At 39.2% G+C, this 25,518-nt stretch overlaps 1 protein-coding gene across 1 annotated transcript; it reads right to left on the reverse strand.

Annotated features, from left to right (window-relative positions):
• Nucleotides 1-1,509: 1,509 nt before the first annotated feature.
• On the reverse strand, nt 1,510-24,615 carry LOC126237067 (barrier-to-autointegration factor-like). The gene is made up of 2 exons (XM_049946862.1): nt 24,419-24,615; nt 1,510-3,109 (listed from the first exon to the last, which is right to left on the reverse strand). Exons 1-2 carry the CDS (start codon nt 24,542-24,544, stop codon nt 2,963-2,965), a joined length of 273 nt encoding a protein of 90 aa, XP_049802819.1. The 5' UTR covers nt 24,545-24,615; the 3' UTR covers nt 1,510-2,962.
• Nucleotides 24,616-25,518: the final 903 nt, after the last annotated feature.

Raw genomic sequence — 25,518 nt, forward strand, 5'->3', positions numbered from 1 at the left:
GTATTAACAACAATGCTTCAAGAAAGTGCAGCTTTTTCTCTCTTCTCACTTGTCCGAGTGTTGGGTTACAGTGGGCAGAGCTTGGTTCCTCTGCCTCCTGAACCACACTAAGAACTCCATCAGAAGGTCATTAACAAACAGTACAGGGTATCCTAAATCCTTACTTTATACAGACAGCAGAGTATACCAAATTAAATATTCTGAAATGTGGAACCAATGGTCAGAAATTAATATTTCAGTATCATAACACAGTGAGTGGTATGAGGCAGGCCTTTGTTAACAGTTTACGTTTTGTAAAATGTGCCTATCTCATCAACATTGGTGGCATCACCTTGAAAAACAAAACGCAAGCAACTGTGATGTGTCCATGGCATGGTTTACAACTGTTTGCAGTTTCACACTTGTTTTCAGATGTGGAGTGCTACTTGCAAAAGGCTCTTGCTAAGGTGCACTTGACATATGGTGCCAAAGGATGCAGTCCCTGGAAAGCCAAATGAATATACAGAGAAAAATTTTGCAACAGCTATATTCCTAACTGGAAGAAATTTACCACCATAGATAGAAATATTAAAAATTGGGTCACTAATCACAGAGACTTACCCAAGGTTCTCTACAAAGAATTTTGTAATGATGGATCATGTGAGAGAAGATTTCATCAGTAAGCATCTGACATTGTAACTGTGAAATGCACACTTCGTAGAACATGGTGTGGAGGGTGTATGTACAGAAGGAATTACTCCCATATCATAAACAACATGTGCAAGCAATGGGTTCAAATGATTTTGAACCCAGCATTCATTTCTGAGAATAGATGTTATCTTTTGTTTACAATGAGACAGCCAATCAGTATTTTGAGAAGTTTCTGTAGGCAGCAAGTCACAGATATGTTCCCAAATGGCAAAAATCTAGTCTGTCAGTTGGAAAATCCATAGCTGGTGTTTTGGGTTTCACCTATACTGATATTTACCCAAAAACTTAGGAAAAGACTGCAAATCCATATTATGTCTCATTGCTAATTTACAACAAAATTATTAATTTTCTCTATGCAGTAACAATAAAGCTTCTCTCACTGGAATAATGTAGTTCTCATATATTTGCAATTATGATAGCCAAAATATTCAAATAGTCCATCTCATCCACTTTATTCTCTGCATCTGAGTTATATTCACAAACTTCAACAAATGCTACAGCAAATAACATTCTGGGTATAACAAGAGAAAACTGGAATAAAATTATTTTGCAAATGGCGGGCAATCACATCAAGTCTAAAAATCATGATCAGTTATACACAAAATGTAGTGCACTAAAAGAAAACTCTGTGCTGAGAAATAAAGTAGAAAAAATATTTTTCATTTTACAGATATTGATTTCTTAATCATTTATTTAATCTTGCAATCCACACGTAACAGCAATGGTTTATTATTTAATTTCAATATACAGCAGTGCAACATTTACATTATACACTGTGAAATCACATAAGTATTAACATGAATGTTTAGAGATTACTGATACACAATATCCTTAATATGCATCAAAACTACATGCAGCAAAATAAACAAATGGAACATTTAATGGTTTAGTTTCATTGAAAACAAAAATTAACAAATTATATCTGAAAATAGCTATGTTTTAAATGATACTTTACTATGTTTATACAAATTAGATTATAGTCTTTAAGAAAGAACATGTCTAGAATTAATCGCCTTCTATATGCATAAGACATCACAAGACCAAATATGAATATCTGAGATGTGTCCAAAAAGAAGACAACTTTTGAAACAGAGCATCAACTGGCAGAGGGAGCATGCTCCAGCTACTGTGTGTGTGTGTGTGTGTGTGTGTGTGTGTGTGTGTACCACATCAGATGAAGGCCACATCAAGAAAGTTCATGCTGTGATTTATTGAATTGTTTAACTGTTCAGAAGCTGCTGACAAAGTGAGCACCAGTGAAGGATCAAGCCATAATTTTGCGTGACAAACTTCTAATCCATTGTGGCAATGCAAAATTCGTGCCACATTTTTGACTGATGACCAGACATGCATGTTGAAATCGGCCAGGACAATGAAAACTTCCTTAAGAACACCGTAACAGGAGATGGGATGTGGGTTTATGGCTGTGATGTGGGTTCATGGCTGTGCAGTTGTTACAGTGGGTGGGCACAGGATCTCTTCCCAGGGGGGGCAAAAAAAAAAAAAAGTTTTTTTACCGCAAAGGCATTGTCCGTCAGGAATTTGTACCACCTCGTAAAACTAGGAAGTTATCAGGAAATGTTTGCATGTTTCAGGAATTTTGTGGCAGGATGAGACCTGAACTGTAGACTAACTGAACATGGATGTTGTATCATGACAATGTGCCAGCTCGTGCATTGCTCCATGTCTGCAGCCATCTGGCAGAACATGAAGACTCACACTGTGATGCAGCCACCCTTCTCCAGACCTAGCTTCCCAAATTTAAAACCAGCTTGAAAGGCTGTTGTTTCCAAACCACAGAGGAGATCAGGACAATGTGATGAGAACTGTGCACCATCCCAGAAAGTGCATTCCACCATGGCTTTCCAAAAATGGAAGAAATATTGGGAAGGGTGAAGAGTACTACTTTATGTGGAACAGTGCTTAAAATGAAGTACCATGAGCAATAAAGACATTATAATAACATTCTGGTCTTTTTTAGAACACATCTCTTACAAACAAAATTTCCAAACACCAATTTACAAAAATCTATCATTCTAATCCCAGAGTCGTGATAGTTTCAAACTGAACAAAAAATGCACCCACTTTTATATCAAAAACCTGACCAACAAAAAGCAATTACTCCAATAGGCAACAGTAATAATATTCTGACTAACACATATTACAATCAGCTGAAAGAGCACCGAACCAAGATACAGAAAATACAATAAAGCTATTTAATTTGTAAAACACATACATAGCTTGAAAACTAATTTTTAGTTGTTTCAGCAGTTCACAAAAACTGATCACTCCACTCTGAGAGACAACGGTAACAATCATTAGCCTGTTTCTGATTTGCACCAGCTGTTGTCTTCATCCAACCAACAAAATTCTCCTTATTCCTCCCAAGAACCAAGTACTGCCCCAATACAGAATTTGCCTAGAAAATAAAAAATTAATCACAATTTCTAAAACATATGTATTATTTGTATTTGGTACACCATTATTTTATCAATATACAATTCAGAAATCTTATGCCATTCTTTCACCAACTGTTTGGCTGAGGAAATGCGTTACAGGTGGATACGCAAATAAAATAATGATTTTAACGGAAATAAAATACCATAGTGGAGAATACCAGAGCACCACAGCTTGTGACTATTTAATGACATCCAAGATGACAATCATGGTTCTCATTGAAACAACACCTCATTCTTCTTATGGTTTCAAGAATTTAACTTATCTTTCACATGACATTAAAGCTAATTCAGGTTGCTTGATGGTAGTATCATTTAGGTAGGGCCTGTGTAGGTAATTTTACCTTTTGAACACCAAAATGTAATTTTTAATAACATCGTGTCAAAGTACTAGTCTGTATTACATCCATCCATTGCTGGGAACATATATAATCAACTAATTTCACTCACGAACAATCAAATAATGAAAGAGACAGCAAAAGTGCTGTTTTTATAATGTTTGAAACCTGTGACAACTCTGATTAACATACTGTCAGGTTACTATGCAACTGCTGATCATAACACCCAATTACTTCAAAGGGATTATTTGGACTAGTGTAATACCAGAAATATGTTAGCAAGATGTGGGTTGGAATAGTTTCAGACCAATTATCAAAAATGTAATCAGCACCGTTCATTTAAACAACAGGTATGTATTTGACCTTCTATCCTACTTCATGTATTTCAATTGTAACCACTGAATTATAACTTTTCTGTAATTTGAACAATTTCAGTGATAGTAATTAACAAAATTACTATAGGTAACAATTTCTGATGGTCAGCAAACATATTCAAGACCCACAAGAAATCACTGAGAAAGCCAGTACAGTGTAAGATTTCAGCAAGGACTCCCTGACGTAATAAATAGTACACCTGATACAACTGTCTTTATAATTATTGAGAATCATGCAGTTCTCCGCCCATTTTCAGTTAACAAAATTCTAGAAAACAGCACCTTCAGTGAAGCATCAAGATAAGTTTGGATCATTAATTATTATTCACCAACATAGGAAAAGACACACTGCTACTTACTGTAAAAAAGACATGTCAACTTGCAGAAAGGCAGAATTAAAAGACAGAGTTTGCAGTCGTGTGTGTGTGTGTGTGTGTGTGTGTGTGTGCGCGCGCGCAAGGACTCCCTGACGTAATAAATAGTACACCTGATACAACTGTCTTTATAATTATTGGGAATCATGCAGTTCTCCGCCCATTTTCACTTAACAAAATTCTAGAAAACAGCACCTTCAGTGAAGCATCAAGATAAGTTTGGATCATTAATTATTATTCACCAACATAGGAAAAGACACATTGCTACTTACTGCAAAAAAGACATGTCAACTTGCAGAAAGGCACAATTAAAAGACAGAGTTTGCAGTCGTGTGTGTGTGTGTGTGTGTGTGTGTGTGTGTGTGTGTGTGTGTGTGTGTGTGCGCGCGCGCGAAGATACTGCGTTATACCCACCAAATTGCAAGAACTTTATTTTTCAGTGATCATTAACATTACAGAAAGACAATTTACTTTTAGTTTATTTGGGACAATTTCCTTTTATTCCCAGTGTTACAGATACTCTGCATTGCCCAATGGAGATTCACACCAATATTACCATGTCTCTGCTCCACAACATACCAAATAGACCTTCAAGATTAAAATAGGGCATTGGTCATAATGCTAGTCACGCAATGTTCTATGCTCAATTAGAGTTCTAGGTCACTCTGCGCAGAGAGGGGTAACCTGCAGACAAATTAATTAAATTACACCAAGTAATGTTAGGAGTTACATAGAGGGAACTACAAAATGTAACAACATAGAGGGAACTACAAAATGTAACATGGAAAAATGGTTCAAAAAAAGATGGATGGAAAGAATGAAAATTTAAAATATTCTACATAATGTATTGAAGCAGCAAACCCATGCAATACTTGAGATGACCATCTCCAGTACATGTCATGAAGGTGAAGATAGAATACTAATATTAGGAGAAGATGAAAGAACAAATATATTTAAAAAGTCCATTTAATGACTGTGCGAGTTAAACAGCTATCCTGTGCCATAAACGGAAGAAAATATTGGTGTGTTAGTAATCATTGAGCTGTTAGCAACACACGGGTTCAATATAGCAACAGGACAATGAATTCAAACACCCATTACCAGATGCTATCTACAACACCTTTTTGAAAAGGAAAGTTCATTGTACACAAAGTGGGTAAATGGTAAAGGGGCAATGTTGTTGGCAAAAACCTCCAAAAGTTCTTGACTAATTAACTTCAATTTTTTACACACTACTCTAACAAACATTCAGGACTTAGGCTACACATTTTTAAACAATAATGTGCAGGTTTTCTGTTAAAATCAAACTATGAGAAAGAAAATTCTGTGCCCTGAAAATGTATGGTTTAGTTTTCCTTCTTACAGTCAATCTTAATTACAACAGCATGGCATTTAAATCATCAGACAAACTGTTTCCTCCGTATGTATTCTCCTCCACATATATTCTTTCTCCTTACCTACCCTCTGTTCGTCAGGATAAAGGTCAGGAGCGGAGGGCGTTGTGAAATCAAAATTAATTGAAGGGGAATGGACCCAGTTTATTCTTGTAATGATGGTACAGTGGTGCCTATGTAGGGCCGAGCAGCCCCAAGAGGGGTTGCCGTCTGCTCATCAGAGAGGCAGAGGCTAGAGGAGCGAATACTCGGGGCCGAGGTCAGAAGCTAAGAGAGCGTGGAGCTGTTTCCAAGCCGCCCTCGCCACTCCTGGCCGCGTCCCCACGTGATCACACGATTAGTCTCTGATTGGAGGATTGATTCCGCCAACGCGCCTTGCTAGTAGCTTACCCCCGTCAGTGCAACCAACCCGTGGGACTTTAGTCTGACCGAGGAGCATGTGGCAGGAATGTGTCGACCATGGTCTTCCGGCCAGCACCTTCCACCACAGTATGCCCAAGCCGGCTACGGCCGAACATTACGCATAAAAATTTTATTTAATAAAATTTTGTCGGCAATGATCCCTCTTGGGGGGTCTCCTCCCTGCACACCTCTTTGTCAGAAAAGTTACAGGACAGGTATGTTTTTTTATTTCTGAATTTGCAACACTAAAAAGGAGCAGATGTTTTTATGTTATATGGTATTTGTGCATCCTTGAAATTACCTTTGCCAGGTTTCTGCACAAACTCACTAGGTAGCAGGGTTGGGCTTAGCAACACACTGTTTGGATTCTTGTTGCATTAGTTATGGTGACAACGGATGCTGATCGGGAGCAAAGAGTGAACAAGTTCCACATTAAGCTCTAGTGAAACATGGACAATGATGAAGCAAGAATATGCAGGCATTGCTCTTACAAGAAGTTATGTTTTCAAGTGGCACAAAAGATTTCGTGAAGGCAGAGATTTAGTGCAACATTATTCCAGAGCCCGTCACCCTTCTAGGCACATAATTGATGCAAACATGGAGAATGTATGGCAGTTATTGCAAGAAGACTCATGTACCTGTGCATGCAATATCAGAAGAAAGTAATTTGAATCATGATGTGTCAGAAGATTTTAGGCAAAGATTTAGGGAAGTGGAAACTTAATGCAGAACTCTTCCCGAACACAAACAGATGAATAGAAAGAGGAAAGATGAAGAATGTCAGCTAACTACTGGATAGGGCCAGACATATTGCACCTTTCTGTCAAAGATTATTGCTGGAAATGAAAGTTGGAACTACTGGCATGACTCTCACATGATGCGTCAAAGTGCTGAATAGTGGAGTCCTTGACTACCAGCCTCAAAAGAAGTCAAATGACAACCTTCAAGAACAAAGACAACGTTAATCGCATTCCTTGATTACTTCATCATGAGTATGATCCTCGAGGTCAAACAGTGAACTGAATTCTTTACATCGAAGTCTTGAAACAAGCAATCTGGCATCGCCAGCCAGACTTGTGGCATGCTCAGAACAGGTTCTGCTGCATGACTGTGCAAGATTCCATACCACTTTAATCGTTACTGAGTATATGACCAGACATTCTCCTATTGCCATCCCACATTCGCCATATTCACCCAACCTCACCTTGCGATCTTTTCTTGTTACCACAAGTGAAAAAGCGACAGAAAGAAAAGCTTCATCAATATTTAGAGACATCGAATTCCCTGCTCGCTTCCAAGACTTCCAGAAATGTTGGAACTGTGTATAGATAGTCAAGGGGACTACTTTGATAGGAGCAAAGTGCAGTTTTCTACTTTAAAAAAAAAAAAACAAAAAAAACAAAAACAAAAAAACAGAAACAAAAAAAACAAAAAAACATTTCTGGCAAAGAGTATAATGTTAAACGAAAATTTTATACACAACAATGTGCAGTTTTCTTTTCTTCCTCGCGGCTGCTTTTAACAAAAAACAGGAAAGCTGTATTTACAGTTTATAGTCTTATGATTAGAGCACTACTGCAGAATCTAAACCATCTGAAATTTTCTAATCCTACTCATTTCCAGATAAAAAATATGTGAAATCTGTCATTGAAGCTACTGTCTTAGAACCAGCAGCTGCAGAGGTCTCTCATACCCCAGTATATACCAGTGATCCAACTGATCTGGCCACTCATTTCAACAACCTGAATTCCCAATCAGGGGTTTGTTTGCAATAATAATAAACATGGCTTATGGTCAGAGAGGAAAAGGAGTGGGAATGGACATAGAGAAAGGGAAGGAAGAAATCGAGAGAGAGAGAGAGAGAGAGAGAGAGAGAGACAAGAGTTGGACAGAGAGATGAGGATGAGGAGGAGGAGGAGGAGGAGGAGGAGGAGGAGGATGATACAGAAGGGGGAGAGGGAGGTTAGGACATATATCCCATTCCAAAACATATTTAGCAATTGTTAAGCATTGCTGGGTGTGATAGTGTTGTGTACTCTGGAAGATTCTATATTTGCTTAAGACTCAGCATTCTGGAAAATTTGATGTTTGTGTAAGTAACAACATTCCAGAATATTAAATATTTATATAAACAGCTACACTCTCCATTCAGGAGTTCAGTTCTGTTGTCACTATAGGTTCGTGTTCTAATGAATGTGGTTTAAATGCTAAGTGTTGTATTTCATTGATAACACAGCTTTCGGATTTGGCATTGATTGGGGTTACGGCGTGACAGTCTTACAATAATTACAATTACCAAACATGTTACATACTACAATTTTTGCATTTTATATTTATTTTTACATTTATTATTTTGCAGCTGACATACTAATGGTTCATATTACAAGCAGTGTCTTAAAAGCCACTGAATGAATATAAACAATTTTATATCAGAAAAGATTTCAATTTTGTGTTAAAATGATTTCCCTTACATGTTCTTAAAAGATTTTGGTACTCTGTTACAGCAAATCAAACCACTGATGTGTGGTCTTTGATCTGTCATTTTTGATGTTGTTCTCTGCTGAAAGTAGTTGCATTTTATCTTGTGTTGTGACCATGTACATCACTGCACTTGACAAGTTCAGTTTCTTGTCTCATAAAAAATGTAACTAATTTAAACTTTTAGAGGAATGTGTTGTTAGCTGTTACATAGATCAAATTCAAATTCATAATAAACGTTATGATGTGGAACGGGTCAACAGAACACACACTGAACACTTATATAGAACTAAATAAAAAATATTTATATGGCTGCATAGTGTCAATTTACAGTATTTTTAATTAAATGATTCTCTCTATCCAAGAATTCCTCTGTGGTTAGAAGTATTTGTTAAGGTGAACCTTCATTAATCTACATTTGAAAACACTTCTGCCATCTGTCATAAATTTTATTTCCATGAGTAAATTGTCAAGAAGATTTATAGCTACATATTTCACCCCTTTTTGCACCAAAGACAGATTCATTAAAAGCTAATGCAGATCATTTCTCCATCTAGTGTTGTAGTTGTGAATATCTCTGTTAGACTCAAATTTACATAAACTGTTGATAAATTGTTTAAGTTAATAAATTTACTATGAGGCTGTGATTAAAACCCCCAGCTGCCTAAACAGATACCTGCAAGATGTAAGTATGTGAATGCCACACGTAATTTCAATTCCTTTCTTTTGTGCAATGAATATTTTTTGCCTATGTGAGAAGTTACTCCTTAATACATTCCCATAAGATAGTAATGCATGAAAATATGCAAAATATATTAACTCAGTGATTTCTATATCCCCAAAGTAGGCAGGTACTCTTATAGCAAAAGCAACTGAATCCAAATGTTTTAGAAGATGTGCTATACAGTTTTTCCAGTTTAAGTTTTCATCAATACGTGCACCCAAGAACAATTATCCACCTCACTTTTTACTTCTTGTTGGTCTACTAGGTTGATAGGAGGAGGGGCATTTTTGATAGTAAAAAACATTTACTATTTCTCAGCTGCTGCTAAATGTTTGTATCATCTGCAAACAGGACTAGTCTGCATCCTGATTCAAACAAAATGAGAGATCATTAACATAAAGCAGGAACAGAAGCGAGACCATGATCGAACTTTGCGGGACTCCCACTGTAATTTCTCTCAATGCAGACGACGTGACATACCTTTCTGTACTACTCAAACAGCCTAAGGTAACTTTCTGTGTTCTATTTCTTAACTATAAGCTAAACCAGATATTTGCTGAACTATGTATTCCATAAAACCTTAATTTCTCTAACATAGCATTATAACTGACACAATCAAATCCCTTCAGTAATTCAGAGAAGATCCTAAAGACCCAAACTGGTGATGTTTTATCATTCAAAGATATTGTTAAGTAATTGTGCAGCAAGAACACTTCGGGACATGATTCCATGTGGCATATGGCCTATCCTGTGTATAAGCATTATTGTTCTTCTCTGTAACAGCAGTATTCTTTTCAAGTGGAGCTGCCCAGCCCCATAATTCAAACCCATACTCAAGTAAAGGGTAAACTGTTCCATAACATGTTTGGATAGGAACTATCTGAGCTAGCTAAGAAGATACAAGCCACAACTGACTTTTCCACATACAAAATTAATGTGTTTATTCACTGCAGATTTTCATCAATGTATACATCCAGAAATTCCCAGCTGCAAGTTTCTGTTGCAGAGATGTTATGCACATTATTTACATTGATGTGTTCAGAATTATCTTTTTTGAAAGCCAATAATTGAAATTTGGTGACATTCACCTTGGGACATGGCTGTTGGCGTATTTATTTAATTCTGTTAGACCACTAGTAACAAAATATTTTGACTTCTTACTCTCTCTACCAACAAGACAAGTGGACCAATATAAATGCAATAGAGTACATCAGTGAAAGAAGTTTTTATGGCCACACAGGAATTATTTGCTCCATTTAATTTACCAACACCTAACCATTTCCCCATATAAACAAATGATAAAAGGAAATAAACCCATCATGTAAAAAAAAAAACAGAAATACAAATTACAATAATTAATTTATGATCAGGAAGCCCTAGAACATTAAATTAACCAGCAAAAGCAGCATCTTACATAACGAATATGATAGGATGTAGATGGGAGGATCAATTATTAAATATACCTACACAAAAAGGAAAAGGTAACGAAATATGGAATAAAAAGAAAATCTCAAATTTAACAAAGCATCCACTACAGGTATGGTAAATCAAAAATGTTAGAAAACACAGAAAATAAGAGGAGTATAAAGATAACCAGTATAAGCATTCAAAGATTTCTGTTCACGTCTGCATAGAAATAAATCAGAAAGACAGATACACTATGTGATCAAAAGTATCCGGACACCCTCAAAAACATACAATTTTCATATTAGGTGCATTGTGCTGCCACCAACTGCCAGGTACTCCATATCAGCCACCTCATTAGTCATTAGACATCATGAGAGAGCAGAATTGGGCACTCCATGGAACTCACAGACTTCGAACGTGAACAGGTAATTGGGTCTCACTTGTGTCATATGTCTGTACATGAGATTTCCACACACCTAAACATCCCTATGTCCAGTGTTTCCAATGTGACAGTGAAGTGGAAACGTGAAGGGACACGTACAGCACAAAAGCATACAGGCAGACCTCGTCTGTTGACTGACAGAGACCGCCAACAGTTGAAGAGGGTCATAATGCGTAATAGGCAGACATCTATCCAGACTGTCACACAGGAATTCCAAACTGCATCAGGATCCACTGCAAGTACTATGACAGTTAGAAGGGAGGTGAGAAAACTTTGATTTCATGGTCGAGTTGCTGCTCATAAGCCACATATCATGCCGGTAAATGCCAAATGACGCCTCACTTGGTGTAAAGAGCTTAAACATTGGACGATTGAACAGTGGAAAAACATTGTGTGGAGTGACAAATCATGGTACACAATGTGGCGATCCGATGGCAGGGTGTGGGTATGGCAAATGCCCAGTGAACGTCATCTGCCAGCATGTGTAGGGCCAACAGTAAAATTCGGAGGCAGTGGTGTTATGGTGTGGTCGTATTTTTCATGGAGGGGGGCTTGCACTCCTTGTTGTTTTGTGTGGCACTACCACGGCACAGGCCTACAGTGACGTTTAAGCAAGTTCTTGCTTCCCACTGTTGAAGAGCAATTTGGGGATGGTGATTGCATCATTCAACATGATCGAGCACCTGTTCATAATGTATGGCCTGTGGTGGAGTGGTTACACAACAATATCATCCCTTTAATAGACTGGCCTGCACAGAGTCCTGACCTGGATCCCACAGAACACCTTTGGGATGTTTTGGAACGTCGACTTCGTGCCAGGCTTCACCGACTGACATCGATACCTCTCCTCAGTGCAGCACTCCATGAATAATGGGCTGCCATTCCCCCAGAAACCCTTTCCAGCACCTGATTGAATGTATGCCTGCAAGAGTGGAAGCTGCCATCAAGGCTAAGGGTGGGCCAACACCATATTGAATTTCAGCATTACTGATGGAGGGCGCCACGAACTTTTAAGTCATTTTCAGTCAGGTGTCCAGATACTTTTGATCACATAGTGTAGTTAACAATTTAAAAAAGTTACATTCTGGAGGTAATACCAGTTGAGGTGTATAAAGCCATTTGCAGTACAGAGATAGGAAGAGGTTCCTGGAGAAAATGGTACTTTACAATATCTTTGAAGAATGACTGTTCCTCAAATCTGAAACACTGATGTAATTGTTTTGCATCACCAGAAAGGAGAGACCTCTCTCACAAAAAAAAGAGATAATCAAGTGGAGGAACATACTGCCTTCTGAAGTAATTATAGCACAGCACAATGGACCAAATGCTAGTAGTGGACAATACTAAAGAATGGAGAACTGAGTATAACTTGGCACTTTGCATGGGATTGATACATTTTGATATTTCTAACTCAGTTTCAACAAATTCCATATCAAAAGTGCTTGAGAAAAAGGACATTGATTTAGCCTATGTTAATACACTAAAGAACATATACTGATCAGCCAAAACAGCATGATCACCTGCTTAATTGTGCATTGGTCCAGCTTTCAAATTCTGCATGGCAGGGATCTGACAAGTCCTTGGTAGGCTGCCAGAGATACAGAATATGGCAATAAATGTCTATGCACAGGTCACACAATTTCTGTAAATTATAGGCTGACTGTTTGTGGACACTGGGCTAGCATCCAATAGCGTCCCAGATACTTCCATTGGGTGCAACTCAGGCGAATTTCGTGGCCAGGACATCAAAATGATTTCACTACTATGCTCCTCAAACAACTTTAGCACAATTTTGGCCTTGTCATGTGAACAGTAAACTGCTTGATGATGCTGTTGCTGCTGGGAAAGACATCAAGGACGAAGAGGTGCAGATGGACCACAATAATGCTCACAATCCAAAATTGTCATGGTGCCTTTGATTACATCATAGCCCCCATGGAAGCTCTGGCAAATGCCTCCCATTGCATAATTCTACCCCCACTGGCCTTCATTCATGGAACAATGCATATTCCAAGCAGCCATTCTCCTGAATGACATGATATCCAGACAAAACCAACAAATCTGGTGTAACAAGAAACATGTCCAGCCAGGTGAAATGTTACCAAAGATCCACAGTCCAATTTCAGTGATCCTGTACCTACTCTAATTGTAATGATGTCATTTGGTCAACATAGGAATAGGCTACATAGAGGTTGTCTGCCACCCCATGTTCCACAATGTGAGCTGAACCATGTGATCTGAAACACACTAGCATTGTACTCTTGTCAGATCAGTCACAGCTTGCTGCAGGCATCTATGCTATTTTACAAAGCAGGTAAGTCTCCAATCTCCAGGTTCTGTGGTGAGGAGTGGACGTCCAATATGTTATCACCTACTGACTGTAGCATCGTCGCACTTTCTATAGAGGCTTACAACAGAACCATGCAAACAACTGACCTCGTTCACAGTTTCCCTGATGTGTTTCAGGGCATCAGGCTGACAGCGTAACAATCTGCCACCAGTCAAAGTCGCTTATATCAGTGAATTTACCTGTCTGGGACCCATATTGTTGCTACAATGATTCCCCATTCATCTCTGCCCCATTTATATACTTTTCTTACAAGCCAGGCACCAACTACGCCACCACGCAGTATTCAATTTAATCAATGGAAACTTTTTTCAGCTTTGTGGTTAGCCTATTACAGTCTTCGGCTATGCCAAAATAACGGACTTTTGAAAGATCATCGCACTTTGTTTGACAGTATCGCACTCTAACATGGATTTCACAATTGTGTTGATTTTATTCTGCTCGAAGTCGGAATCATTAAAAAGTTAGGCTAGGAGCTGGGAGTACAGTCCACTGGTTTCAAGGACATAACATGTTAAACGACATGATAGTAGACAATATTGTGAGAAGGAAAGTTGCTACTCACCATACAGCGGAGATGACTAGTCGCAGATAGGCACAACAAAGTGTTTCACACTTAAAGCTTTCGGCCAATGGTCTTTGTCAGCAACAGACACACGTACGCACCAACTTTTCCTGCAATACATCCTACGTTCCCGTAACCCTCCTGGCTTCAACCTTCGTTATTCGCTGTCCTCACCCATCCAGTCTCTCCCTACTCCCATTCCAGCACTACAAAGCTGTCATTCCACCACCACTGCCAGTGCTTCCCCCCCCCTCTTTTTCTGCTACTCCCCCCTCCCCAGCCCTCTGCCTAGCATTTCACTCCCTGCCATCCCCACCATACTAACCGTCGTCCTCCCCGCCCCAGCCTCCTCTTTACCCCCCACCCAGTTCCCACTCCCATCACACACTGGTGCTGCTGCTCGCAGTGTGGTTGCAGTTGTCTGAGACTGCAGTTGGGTGTGTGAGTTGCGCTTTTGTGTGTGTGTGTGTGTGTGTGTGTGTGTGTGTGTGTGTGTGTGTGTGTGTGTGTGTGTGTGTGTTGACAAAGGCCATTGGCCGAAAGCTTTAAGTGTGAAACTCTTTGTTGTGCCCATCTGCGACTCAGCATCTCTGCTATATAGTGAGCAGCAACTTACCTTTCATAATATTGTTACATTCCATCCTAGATTTTCCACTGTATGATAGCAGACAAGGTGGTTAGGAAACAGTGAGACGCCATTATGCCGAAAAAGTGAATCCTGCTCTCCGTCTGTGTCCACCATATTGCTGAGTCTCGATGAGGTGTTGATACTGCTGTGCTGCTTTTCAAAAGATAATAATAAATTAGTTAAGAATGGTTTATTGTGCTGCCTACGGCTGAAGCAAGGGAAGCTGGGAAGTCAGTTGTTACTTTTCGCAGATAAGTACATTAGCTAAATTAATATTTATGTTTGCAATACGGACAGTACATTTTGACTAAGTGACTTCAAATTGTTTATAGGATCCCGAACGACAATGAAAAACGAAGCTTGTGGATCAAGGCATTACAATGAAAATATTGCAAAACCATCTGAATATAGCAGAATATTTTCCGATCATTTTTGTGAAGTTGACAATGATCGAACATCATTGTCATGCGTTCATATTAGAGATGGTGCAGTGCCATGCATTTTCTCAATTTCCGTCATACGTGCAGAATGTAAGTTTCACAAAATGTTACTTAAATTATTGTAATGTTTCAGAGTGCTGTGCACTTTTTGAAATTTTAAGTTTGGCTATTATTCATGTTGTGTTGGTATTCAATGTATCTGTACAGAGTAGTTTTGAGGTAATACAGGGAGTGAATACTTTGACTAAAATAGTTCTTTCAAAATAGTTCTTTCTACATGTGTGTCCAGTGCTAATTATGTGTTTGAAGATTCCCCTGCTTTCTTCAAAGCCATTGTACTCTGTTAGCAATACAGGGCTATTACAAATGATTGAAGCGATTTCATATATTCACTGTAGCTCCATTCATTGACATATGGTCACAACACACTACAAATACGTAGAAACACTCATAAAGTTTTGTTCAGCTGAAGCCGCACTTCAGGTTTCTGCCGCCAGAGCGCTCGAGAGCGCAGTGAGACAAAATGGCGACAGGAGCCGAGAAATCGTATGTCGTGCTTGAAATGCACTCACATCAGTCAGTCATAACAGTGCAACGACACTTCAGGACGAAGTTCAACAAAGGTCCACCAACTGCTAACTCCATTCGGCGATGGTATGCGCAGTTTAAAGCTTCTGGATGCCTCTGTAAGGGGAATCAACAGGTCGGCCTGCAGTGAGCCCGCGGAAGTCGACGAATAAAGCAAGCAGGGAGCTAAACGTACCACAGCCGACGGTTTGGAAAATCTTACGGAAAAGGCTAAAGCAGAAGCCTTACCATTTACAATTCCTACAAGCCCTGACACACGATGACAAAATCAAACGCTTTGAATTTTCGGCGCGGTTGCAATAGCTCATGGAAGAGGATGCGTTCAGTGCGAAACTTGTTTTCAGTGATGAAGCAACATCGTGAAGTGAACAGATGCAATGTGCGAATCTGGGCGGTAGAGAGTCCTCATGCATTCATGCAGCAAATTCGCAATTCACCAAAAGTTAACGTGTTTTGTGCAATATCACGGTTTAAAGTTTACGGCCCCTTTTTCTTCTGCGAAAAAAACGTTACAGGACACGTGTATCTGGACATGCTGGAAAATTGGCTCATGCCACAACTGGAGACCGACAGCGCCGACTTCATCTTTCAACAGGATGGTGCTCCACTGCACTTCCGTCCATCATGATGTTCGGCATTTCTTAAACAGGAGATAGGAAAACCGATGGATCGGTCGTGGTGGAGATCATGATCAGCAATTCATGTCATGGCCTCCACGCTCTCCTGACTTAACCCCATGCGATTTCTCTCTGTGGGGTTATGTGAAACCATGGACCTTGCCGTTGGTGGGGAGGCTTGGGTGCCTCAGCGATACAGATGGCCGTACCGTAGGTGCAACCACAACGGAGGGGTATCTGTTGAGAGGCCAGACAAACATGTGGTTCCTGAAGAGGGGCAGCAGCCTTTTCAGTAGTTGCAGGGGCAACAGTCTGGATGATTGACTGATCTGGCCTTGTAACATTAACCAAAACGGCATTGCTGTGCTGGTACTGCGAACGGCTGAAAGCAAGGGGAAACTACAGCCGTAATTTTTCCCGAGGAAATGCAGCTTCACTGTATGATTAAATGATAATGGCGTCCTCTTGGGTAAAATATTTTGGAGGTAAAATAGTCCCCCATTCGGATCTCCGGCAGGGGACTACTCAAGAGGACGTCGTTATCAGGAGAAAGAAAACTGGTGTTCTACGGATTGGAGCATGGAATGTCAGATCCCTTAATCGGGCAGGTAGGTTAGAAAATTTAAAAAGGGAAATGGATAGGTTAAAGTTAGATATAGTGGGAATTAGTGAAGTTCAGTGGCAGGAGGAACAAGACTTTTGGTCAGGTGATTACTGGGTTATAAATACAAAATCAAATTTGGGTAATGCAGGAGTAGGTTTAATAATGAATAAAAGAATAGGAGTGCGGGTAAGCTACTACAAGCAGCATAGTGAACGCATTATTGTGGCCAAGATAGACACGAAGCCCACGCCTACTACAGTAGTACAAGTTTATATGCCAACTAGCGCTGCAGATGATGAAGAAATTGATTAAATGTATGATGAGATAAAAGAAATTATTCAGGTAGTGAAGGGAGACGAAAATTTAATAGTCATGGGTGACTGGAATTCGACTGTAGGAAAAGGAAGAGAAGGAAACATAGTAGGTGAATATGGATTGGGGGGAAGAAATGAAAGAGGAAGCCGCCTTGTAGAATTTTGCACAGAGCATAACTTAATCATAGCTAACACTTGGTTCAAGAATCATAAAAGAAGGTTGTATACCTGGAAGAATCCTGGAGATACCAAGAGGTATCAGATAGATCATATAATGGTAAGACAGAGATTTAGGAACCAGGTTTTAAATTGTAAGACATTTCCAGGGGCAGATGTGGATTCTGACCACAATCTATTGGTTATGAACTGCAGATTGAAACTGAAGAAACTGCAAGAAGGTGGGAATTTAAGGAGATGGGACCTGGATAAACTGAAAGAACCAGAGGTTGTAGAGAGTTTCAGGGAGAGCATAAGGGAACAATTGACAGGAATGGGCGAAAGAAATACAGTAGAAGAAGAATGGGTAGCTCTGAGGGATGAAGTAGTGAAGGCAGCAGACGATCAAGTAGGTAAAAAGACGAGGGCTAATAGAAATCCTTGGGTAACAGAAGAAATATTGAATTTAATTGATGAAAGGAGCAAATATAAAAATGCAGTAAATGAAGCAGGCAAAAAGGAATACAAACGTCTCAAAAATGAGATCGACAGGAAGTGCAAAATGGCTAAGCAGGGGTGGCTAGAGGACAAATGTAAGGATGTAGAGGCTTGTCTCACTAGGGGTAAGATAGATACTGCCTACAGGAAAATTAAAGAGACCTTTGGAGAGAAGAGAACCACTTGTATGAATATCAAAAACTCAGATGGAAACCCAGTTCTAAGCAAAGAAGGGAAGGCAGAAAGGTGGAAGGAGTATATAGAGGGTTTATACAAGGGTGACGTGCTTGAGGACAATATTATGGAAATGGAAGAGGATGTAGATGAAGACGAAATGGGAGATAAGATACTGGGTGAAGAGTTTGACAGAGCACTGAAAGACCCGAGTCGAAACAAGGCCCCGGGAGTAGACAACATTCCATTAGATCTACTGATGGCCTTGGGAGAGCCAGTCATGACAAAACTCTACCATCTGGTGAGCAAAATGTATGAGACAGGCGAAATACCCTCAGACTTCAAGAAGAATATAATAATTCCAATCCCAAAGAAAGCAGGTGTTGACAGATGTGAAAATTACCGAACTATCAGTTTAATAAGTCACAGCTGCAAAATACTAACGCGAATTCTTTACAGACGAATGGAAAAACTGGTAGAAGCGGACCTAGGGGAAGATCAGTTTGGATTCCGTAGAAAGGTTGGAACACTTGAGGCAATACTAACCTTACGACTTATCTTAGAAGAAAGATTAAGAAAAGGCAAACCTACGTTTCTAGCATTTGTAGACTTAGAGAAAGCTTTTGACAACGTTAACTGGAATACTCTCTTTCAAATTCTGGAGGTGGCAGGGGTAAAATACAAGGAGCGAAAGGCTATTTACAATCTGTACAGAAACCAGATGGCAGTTATAAGAGTCGAGGGACATGAAAGGGAAGCAGTTGTTGGGAAGGGAGTGAGACAGGGTTGTAGCCTCTCCCCGATGTTATTCAATCTGTATATTGAGCAAGCAGTAAAGGAAACAAAAGAAAAATTCGGAGTAGGTATTAAAATTCATGGAGAAGAAGTAAAAACTTTGAGGTTCGCCGATGACATTGTAATTCTGTCAGAGACAGCAAAGGACTTGGAAGAGCAGTTAAACGGAATGGACAGTGTCTTGAGAGGAGGATATAAGATGAACATCAACAAAAGCAAAATGAGGATAATGGAATGTAGTCGAATTAAATCGGGTGATGTTGAGGGAATTAGATTAGGAAATGAGACACTTAAAGTAGTAAAGGAGTTTTGCTATTTAGGGAGTAAAATAACTGATGATGGTCGAAGTAGAGAGGATATAAAATGTAGACTGGCAATGGCAAGGAAATCGTTTCTGAAGAAGAGAAATTTGTTAATGTCAGGTATAGATTTAAGTGTCAGGAAGTCGTTTCTGAAAGTATTTGTATGGAGTGTAGCCATGTATGGAAGTGAAACATGGACGATAATTAGTTTGGACAAGAAGAGAATAGAAGCTTGCGAAATGTGGTGCTACAGAAGAATGCTGAAGATAAGGTGGGTAGATCATGTAACTAATGAGGAGGTATTGAATAGGATTGGGGAGAAGAGAAGTTTGTGGCACAACTTGACTAGAAGAAGGGATCGGTTGGTAGGACATGTTTTGAGGCATCAAGGGATCACAAATTTAGCATTGGAGGGCAGCGTGGAGGGTAAAAATCGTAGAGGGAGACCAAGAGATGAATACACTAAGCAGATTCAGAAGGATGTAGGTTGCAGTAGGTACTGGGAGATGATGAAGCTTGCACAGGATAGAGTAGCATGGAGAGCTGCATCAAACCAGTCTCAGGACTGAAGACCACAACAACAACAACAACAACAACAACATGTGAAAGATTCAGTGTTTAAACCTCCTCTACCAAGAAACGTGCCAGAACTGTGAGCTCGCATCAACGATGCTTTCGAACTCATTGATGGGGACATGCTGCGCCGAGTGTGGGAGGAACTTTATTATCGGCTTGATGTCTGCCGAATCACTAAAGGGGCACATATCGAACATTTGTGAATGCCTAAAAAAACTTTGAGTTTTTGTATGTGTGTGCAAAGCATTGTGAAAATATCTCAAATAATAAAGTTATTGTAGAGCTGTGAAATCGCTTCAATCATTTGTAATAACCCTGTATGTATGGATAATGGAAAAAAGGTTAGGGTTAAAAAACTACTGTACGAAGGTGTTGTGAATCGGTTGGTGTACATAATCTTTTCCTAATTGGTTTTGTGCAGCTTTCTACAAACTTTCCTATGGTTGTGCACAGTGCCTAAATGACATGAAGCCTACTGTACTGTGATGACTTAGTGGTGGGGAAACTTATCATAAAGCAGCATAACTGGGCCCAATAGCCTTGAATACAGATTGCTCTCTTATTTCATGTAAAATTCATTTCATGTGATAGCACAAGTGTATCTCCTGACACCTTCAGAAGCTACATTGTTGCGGCCAAATTAAAGTGGAGTTGGAATACTGGGCTGGTAAAAAAGATATGGATGGTTCAAGCTTAAGATCTGTTGAGAAACATTATCAGGAGAACAGTCTCCATGTTAACTTTATAACTCCTTAGTTAGTATATGATCTGTTTTTGGACTTGTATATAATCTGTAATTGTAGCCTTTTTAAATTTTCTGCATTGCATTATTTGTTTGAAGTTTTGTTTTCTATTCTATTCTGCTTGTGTTCTTAGGGATTATACAACTTCATTTTATGGTGGTAAAATTGTCAATTCAGAGTATAGGTATTGAGCACAGCTTGCTTCAACATCAGCTGCATTTTTTGAACAATTATTGCAATGTTGCAGGTTCCCACGCAGAGGCGTATTTTGCACAGGTCAACACATGAAATGACATCTGTGAGATGTAATGTAGTAAAAGGCAAACAGCCATCAAGTTCCCAAGAAAGTATGGCTCAACTAAATCTCTAACAACTAATGCAGTAATTCTCAACTTTTTCAATACATCTCTGCTTCATGTGTGCTCTCCATTAGTTCTTGTTAGCTGCAAGTCTACACATGTCATTGTACTTTTATGTTAGACTTTTTAGAATAACTTTCAATGGAAATCCCCCTCAGTCTGTCTTACATTTTAGGCCTAAGATATGACTACTCACATGAACATTCTTATTAACTTTGTTGATATGTTATCATAACCACTAGAATGCTTTGATTTCAAGGACTTTATGATGTATTCTATTTCTTTGGGTGAAGTAAATGCTGATTCCATTTTACTGAGATTGCTTGTGTGCACTGGTCTCAGATATTCCATTGCATTATTTACTGACCCTGACAACCCCATGCTATCAGTAACAGGGACAAAATACTCGTTTAAATGGTTTGCAACACAACATGCGTTTGTTACCAGGGTTTCATTTATTTTTAGAGCTATTTGTTCCTCCTCATTTCTGGTCTTACCCGTCTCTGACTTAATTATATCCCATTTTGTTTTTATTTTATTGCTGGATGTATCTATCTACTTCTCATAATGCAGTTTTTTAGATTTCTGGATAACCTTCAATATTTTACAGTAATTTTTGTAATGAGCTATAATGCTAGTATCAAAGGTGTCCTTACATACCAGATAGAGTTTCCTTTTTGTCTCACATGATACCTTTATCCCTTGTGTGATCCATGGTTTCTTATTGGACTTCTGCTTAATTTGAGTTACCTTCAGAGGAAAGCAAATTTCAAATAAGGTGCTAACTTTATTAATGAATGTTTTGTATTTGCCATTTGTGTCTTGGATGCTATAAACATCCATCCAATTGATTCTTTGAGTATCTCCAAAATTTCTCAGTTTTTGACTGTTTTATTGGCCTTCTGGATTCAGTTCTGACATGTTTTACCCTGACAATTTTCAAAATTTAATGTTAGGTGTTGCACGTCACAGTCAGATAGCCCATTTACTACTGATTTTGTAATGTACTGATAAATATATTACCAATGGCAGTCTTAGAACATTTTTACACCCTAGTTGGGAAATTTACAGTAAAAATTAAATTGAATGACAATGTAACTGATTTCAGTAACTGTTCACTGACAGTGTTTTTCAGGACATCTATATTAAAATCACAAGCAACCACTAGCTCTTCATTTTTTTTATTTTAGATGAGACAAATCTTCAAGACTGTTTATAAACAGGTTGAAATTTACTGAAAGTGCTCTGTATATGGCTATTATTATAAAGGACCTATTATGAAATTCTATCTCTGTTGCACAGTCATGCTTCTAAGTGCTGCTCTAAGCAAAATTTATTACTGTCAATATTCTTAAATTTAAAACCGTTTTTAACAAATGTGGCAACTCTTCCTTTCTCCATATTTTGTCTAGATTAGTAAGAGGCTAACTTAAATTCTGTAAGGTTTAACATATCTATAACAGTGGTCACATGATGTTCAGAAAGGCAGATTATATCAACTGGATTCGATGACTAATCCATCAATTCACATAAGTAGTTCTTAATTTTACTTCTAAGCCCTCGAATATTTTGAAGCACTAAAGGTAGTTGGCATTCCACATTTACCAAGATGAAATCTGGTGGAAATAAAATTTCTGCTGACTGCTGTATATTTTTAAACAACAGTTGTGTTCGTTGATCCAATATGCCAGGATTATGCTGTTTGATTTCTTTCTCAAACTGAAGGTTTGCTTCAATCTTTATTTCTCTCAGAACGAAGTCAAGTTCTGTCCTACCGGTACCTACCCTAAAAATGTGTTGCTCCACCACCTATGACCACTGGTATATTACCACACATGGAAGTGCCTTCCCCCCCCCCCCCCCCCCTCACATTTCCTGCTATTAGCCCAGCCAGTTTACCCTTCCCTTTCCTGCTGAGGTGTAGGCCAGGTCTAGTATAATCCCACCTACATGAGCAGTAAATAATTAAGATTTTACTCTGCACCATTGTGGAATTTGTACATTGTAAAGGTCAATTTGTCTCATAATATTTATTGGTTTAGTGGTACAAGTTTTGTAATATGTTATCGACTTCCAATTGCTGTACACTGCCTTATAACTTCAAATTTAATTTTCATACCTATAATAGCTGAATATATATGCCATAGTAGGTGTAAAGTTCAATTATAATTATAACTGAAATTCTAACCCAGAATATCCAAAACAGAAGAAAAATGGCCTATATACTGAAGGTGCTAAAAAAAAAGAAAAACAAAAACAAAGAAAAAGGATTTATGTGATATTTCCTTAAAATTTACTTCAGAAAGAAAACAACTTGGTATGGAAGGTAAACCGATAATTTTCATACAATTTCGCTTTGTTTCTAACAGAAATCGTCAGCTCAATGCCGAAATTCAATATATCTGACCGATTAAAAAGGTCTTGTTTTGTGTATACTGCGAGCTACTACTGTTGAAATTTCTATTTTACTTAAACCAGGAAAAAATGATCGGCTGTTTCGCCGTGATGCACCCCATGCTCGGCTAAAGGCGTTAAAGGGGGCAGAGGAAATTAGTGTTTAACGTTCCGTCGACAACGAGATCATTAGAGACGGAGCACAAGCTCGGGTTAGGGAAGAGTGGAGAAGGAAATAGGCCGTGCCCTTTGAAAGGAACCATCCCGGCATTTGCCTGAAGCGATTTAGGGAAATCACGGAAAATCTTAATCTGGATGGCCGGACGCGGGTTTGAACCGTCGTCCTCGAGTCCAGCGCTACCACAGACCCCCGCCACTGCGCCACCTCGCTCGATATATGATGTTAAATATGTCTGACGTGCGTATTCCTACACGAAAGCACACCATTCCAAAGCACATACTCAGAACTGTTAATTCAAACGCTTCTGGAATCTGTAGCAATAATTTTCATGGGATACTGCCTTGACCTCATAGAAACAGTCGCCTCAGTGCCGAAAATCTTATAAGTGTATATCTGGTAGTGAGATGATTAAAATGACCTTTTTTGTGTATAATCTGAGTTAGTACTGCTGACACTTCGACCTCACTTTAAACAGGAATAAAACGACCAGCTGTTTTGCCACGATGTTCATCTTGCTTGATGAATGAAAACTGGCATTAAAAAAATTAGTTTCCAATTGTCTGATTATCATACATTCACGAAAGTATACCGTTTCGAATCACATACTCAAACCTGTCAATTCAGTGCATCAACGATATGAGGGTAGGTTAAACACAGGGCTTAAACGGAGACTGGCTTCAACTGAAGTCTGTGCTCGGCGTAGACAACGCCATTTACGCAGCTTTCCCGCGCACTAATACACCTCTACAGACTTCGTCAACTGAGCCAATGACACCTTTCGTTGTTTAGCATAACAGCCGGGATTCGACACAAAGATCAACGATAGAATTTGGAGAAAAAATTGATAGTATGAGATTATTTCTCTGAATTCCGAAATCCATGACAAACTGCCGCCTCGAAAGTATTTTTCGGGACCCCGATTTCATTAAACTGAAATGGGGACTGTCCCGTAAAACCGCGACATCTGGCAACCGTAAGCCCACTCCGTAACATTTCCTCAATTCCGCGTTGATGTTAAGAAGCAAACCTATGCTAATACCATTCTAAATTAACTTTACCTTGTCATAGCCCAGTCTCTGAAATCTGCTGCCTACTGCTTCGCCGACTCCTGCTAACTCAGTTACAGGTTTGTTTCCCATAGGTTCAGCAACAAAGTTCCTGTGTTTCTGTGAAGTGCTCGACATGGTAACCTGTAATTAACTAATACACACAACACATACAGTACTCGAAACTCAATATTTTAACAGTATACAAAGATATGAATGTAGGTACAAGAAAAAAAATGCACTTGCACAAATTGATGGCTCCTCAGGAACACGACTGATACTTCAAACTACAACTCCTGGAGCTCTACTCAGAACTGTGACGTGGCACTACTTAAAATTTCCTACAGCTCCAGCTCTGACATGCCCTATCACCAACAATGACAATCTACAGGGTTGCCAAAATGAAACTTGATCGGAAAATATCAATAAATCTAACGCAAGAAGAGTTACCCATGTAAGTGAATGTGAGAAGTATTACTTATACAAGTCGCTCGAAATGGTCACCGTTGCATTCACTGCACGGTCCGTTTGTTAGTTTATTTGCATATCATGAAATATGAAAGCCTGGACTACTGTTGTTGTGGACAACCTGTCGTCAAATGCAGACAGCGACAGAACTTCTGCGTTCCGTTGTAGGCTGCAGTTCACAATCGAGAGTTGGGTTTCGACTGTGGAGTCGTGAGCTAGCGTGTAGTTCGATACATACTTGACGGAACGGAACGCGACGGAACGTAGCGTCAAAACAGTCCGCACTGCATTTCAAATGGAGTCAGTCACACAGGCCATCAACGGAACAGAATATGACCATCGAAATTTCTCAGGAAGAAAGTTTTGACGCCGACGCTGATAAAAAAAAATGTGGAGGAACGACGGTGTCGTCGTCTGCTAACATTGGAGGCGCTCACTGATGCTATAGTGGTGAATTTTGTGCTTAGAAGATTTCGTGAGGACTTTGGGGTCTAGTGAAGCAGGGGTTTTTTTTTTTTTTTACTTTATTGTTATTTTAATACTTGTACAAAGCAAGTAGGCTGGCAGCGGCACACTACGCCGCTCTTCAGCCACAGCGGTTTACAAAAGTAGAAAAACGGAGAAAGACAATGAAACAAAGTGAC

This window comes from Schistocerca nitens, chromosome 2, assembly GCF_023898315.1.
Source record: "Schistocerca nitens isolate TAMUIC-IGC-003100 chromosome 2, iqSchNite1.1, whole genome shotgun sequence".
NCBI lineage: Eukaryota > Metazoa > Arthropoda > Insecta > Orthoptera > Acrididae > Schistocerca > Schistocerca nitens.

Excerpts from the sequence above, each read along its gene's own strand:
- LOC126237067 (XM_049946862.1), bottom strand. The coding sequence starts at position 24,544 with ATGTCGAGCACTTCACAGAAACACAGGAACTTTGTTGCTGAACCTATG. Across the intron at positions 3,110-24,418 it reads AGAGACTGGGCTATGACAAG|GCAAATTCTGTATTGGGGCA; the intron begins GTAAAGTTAATT and ends TTTATTTTCTAG.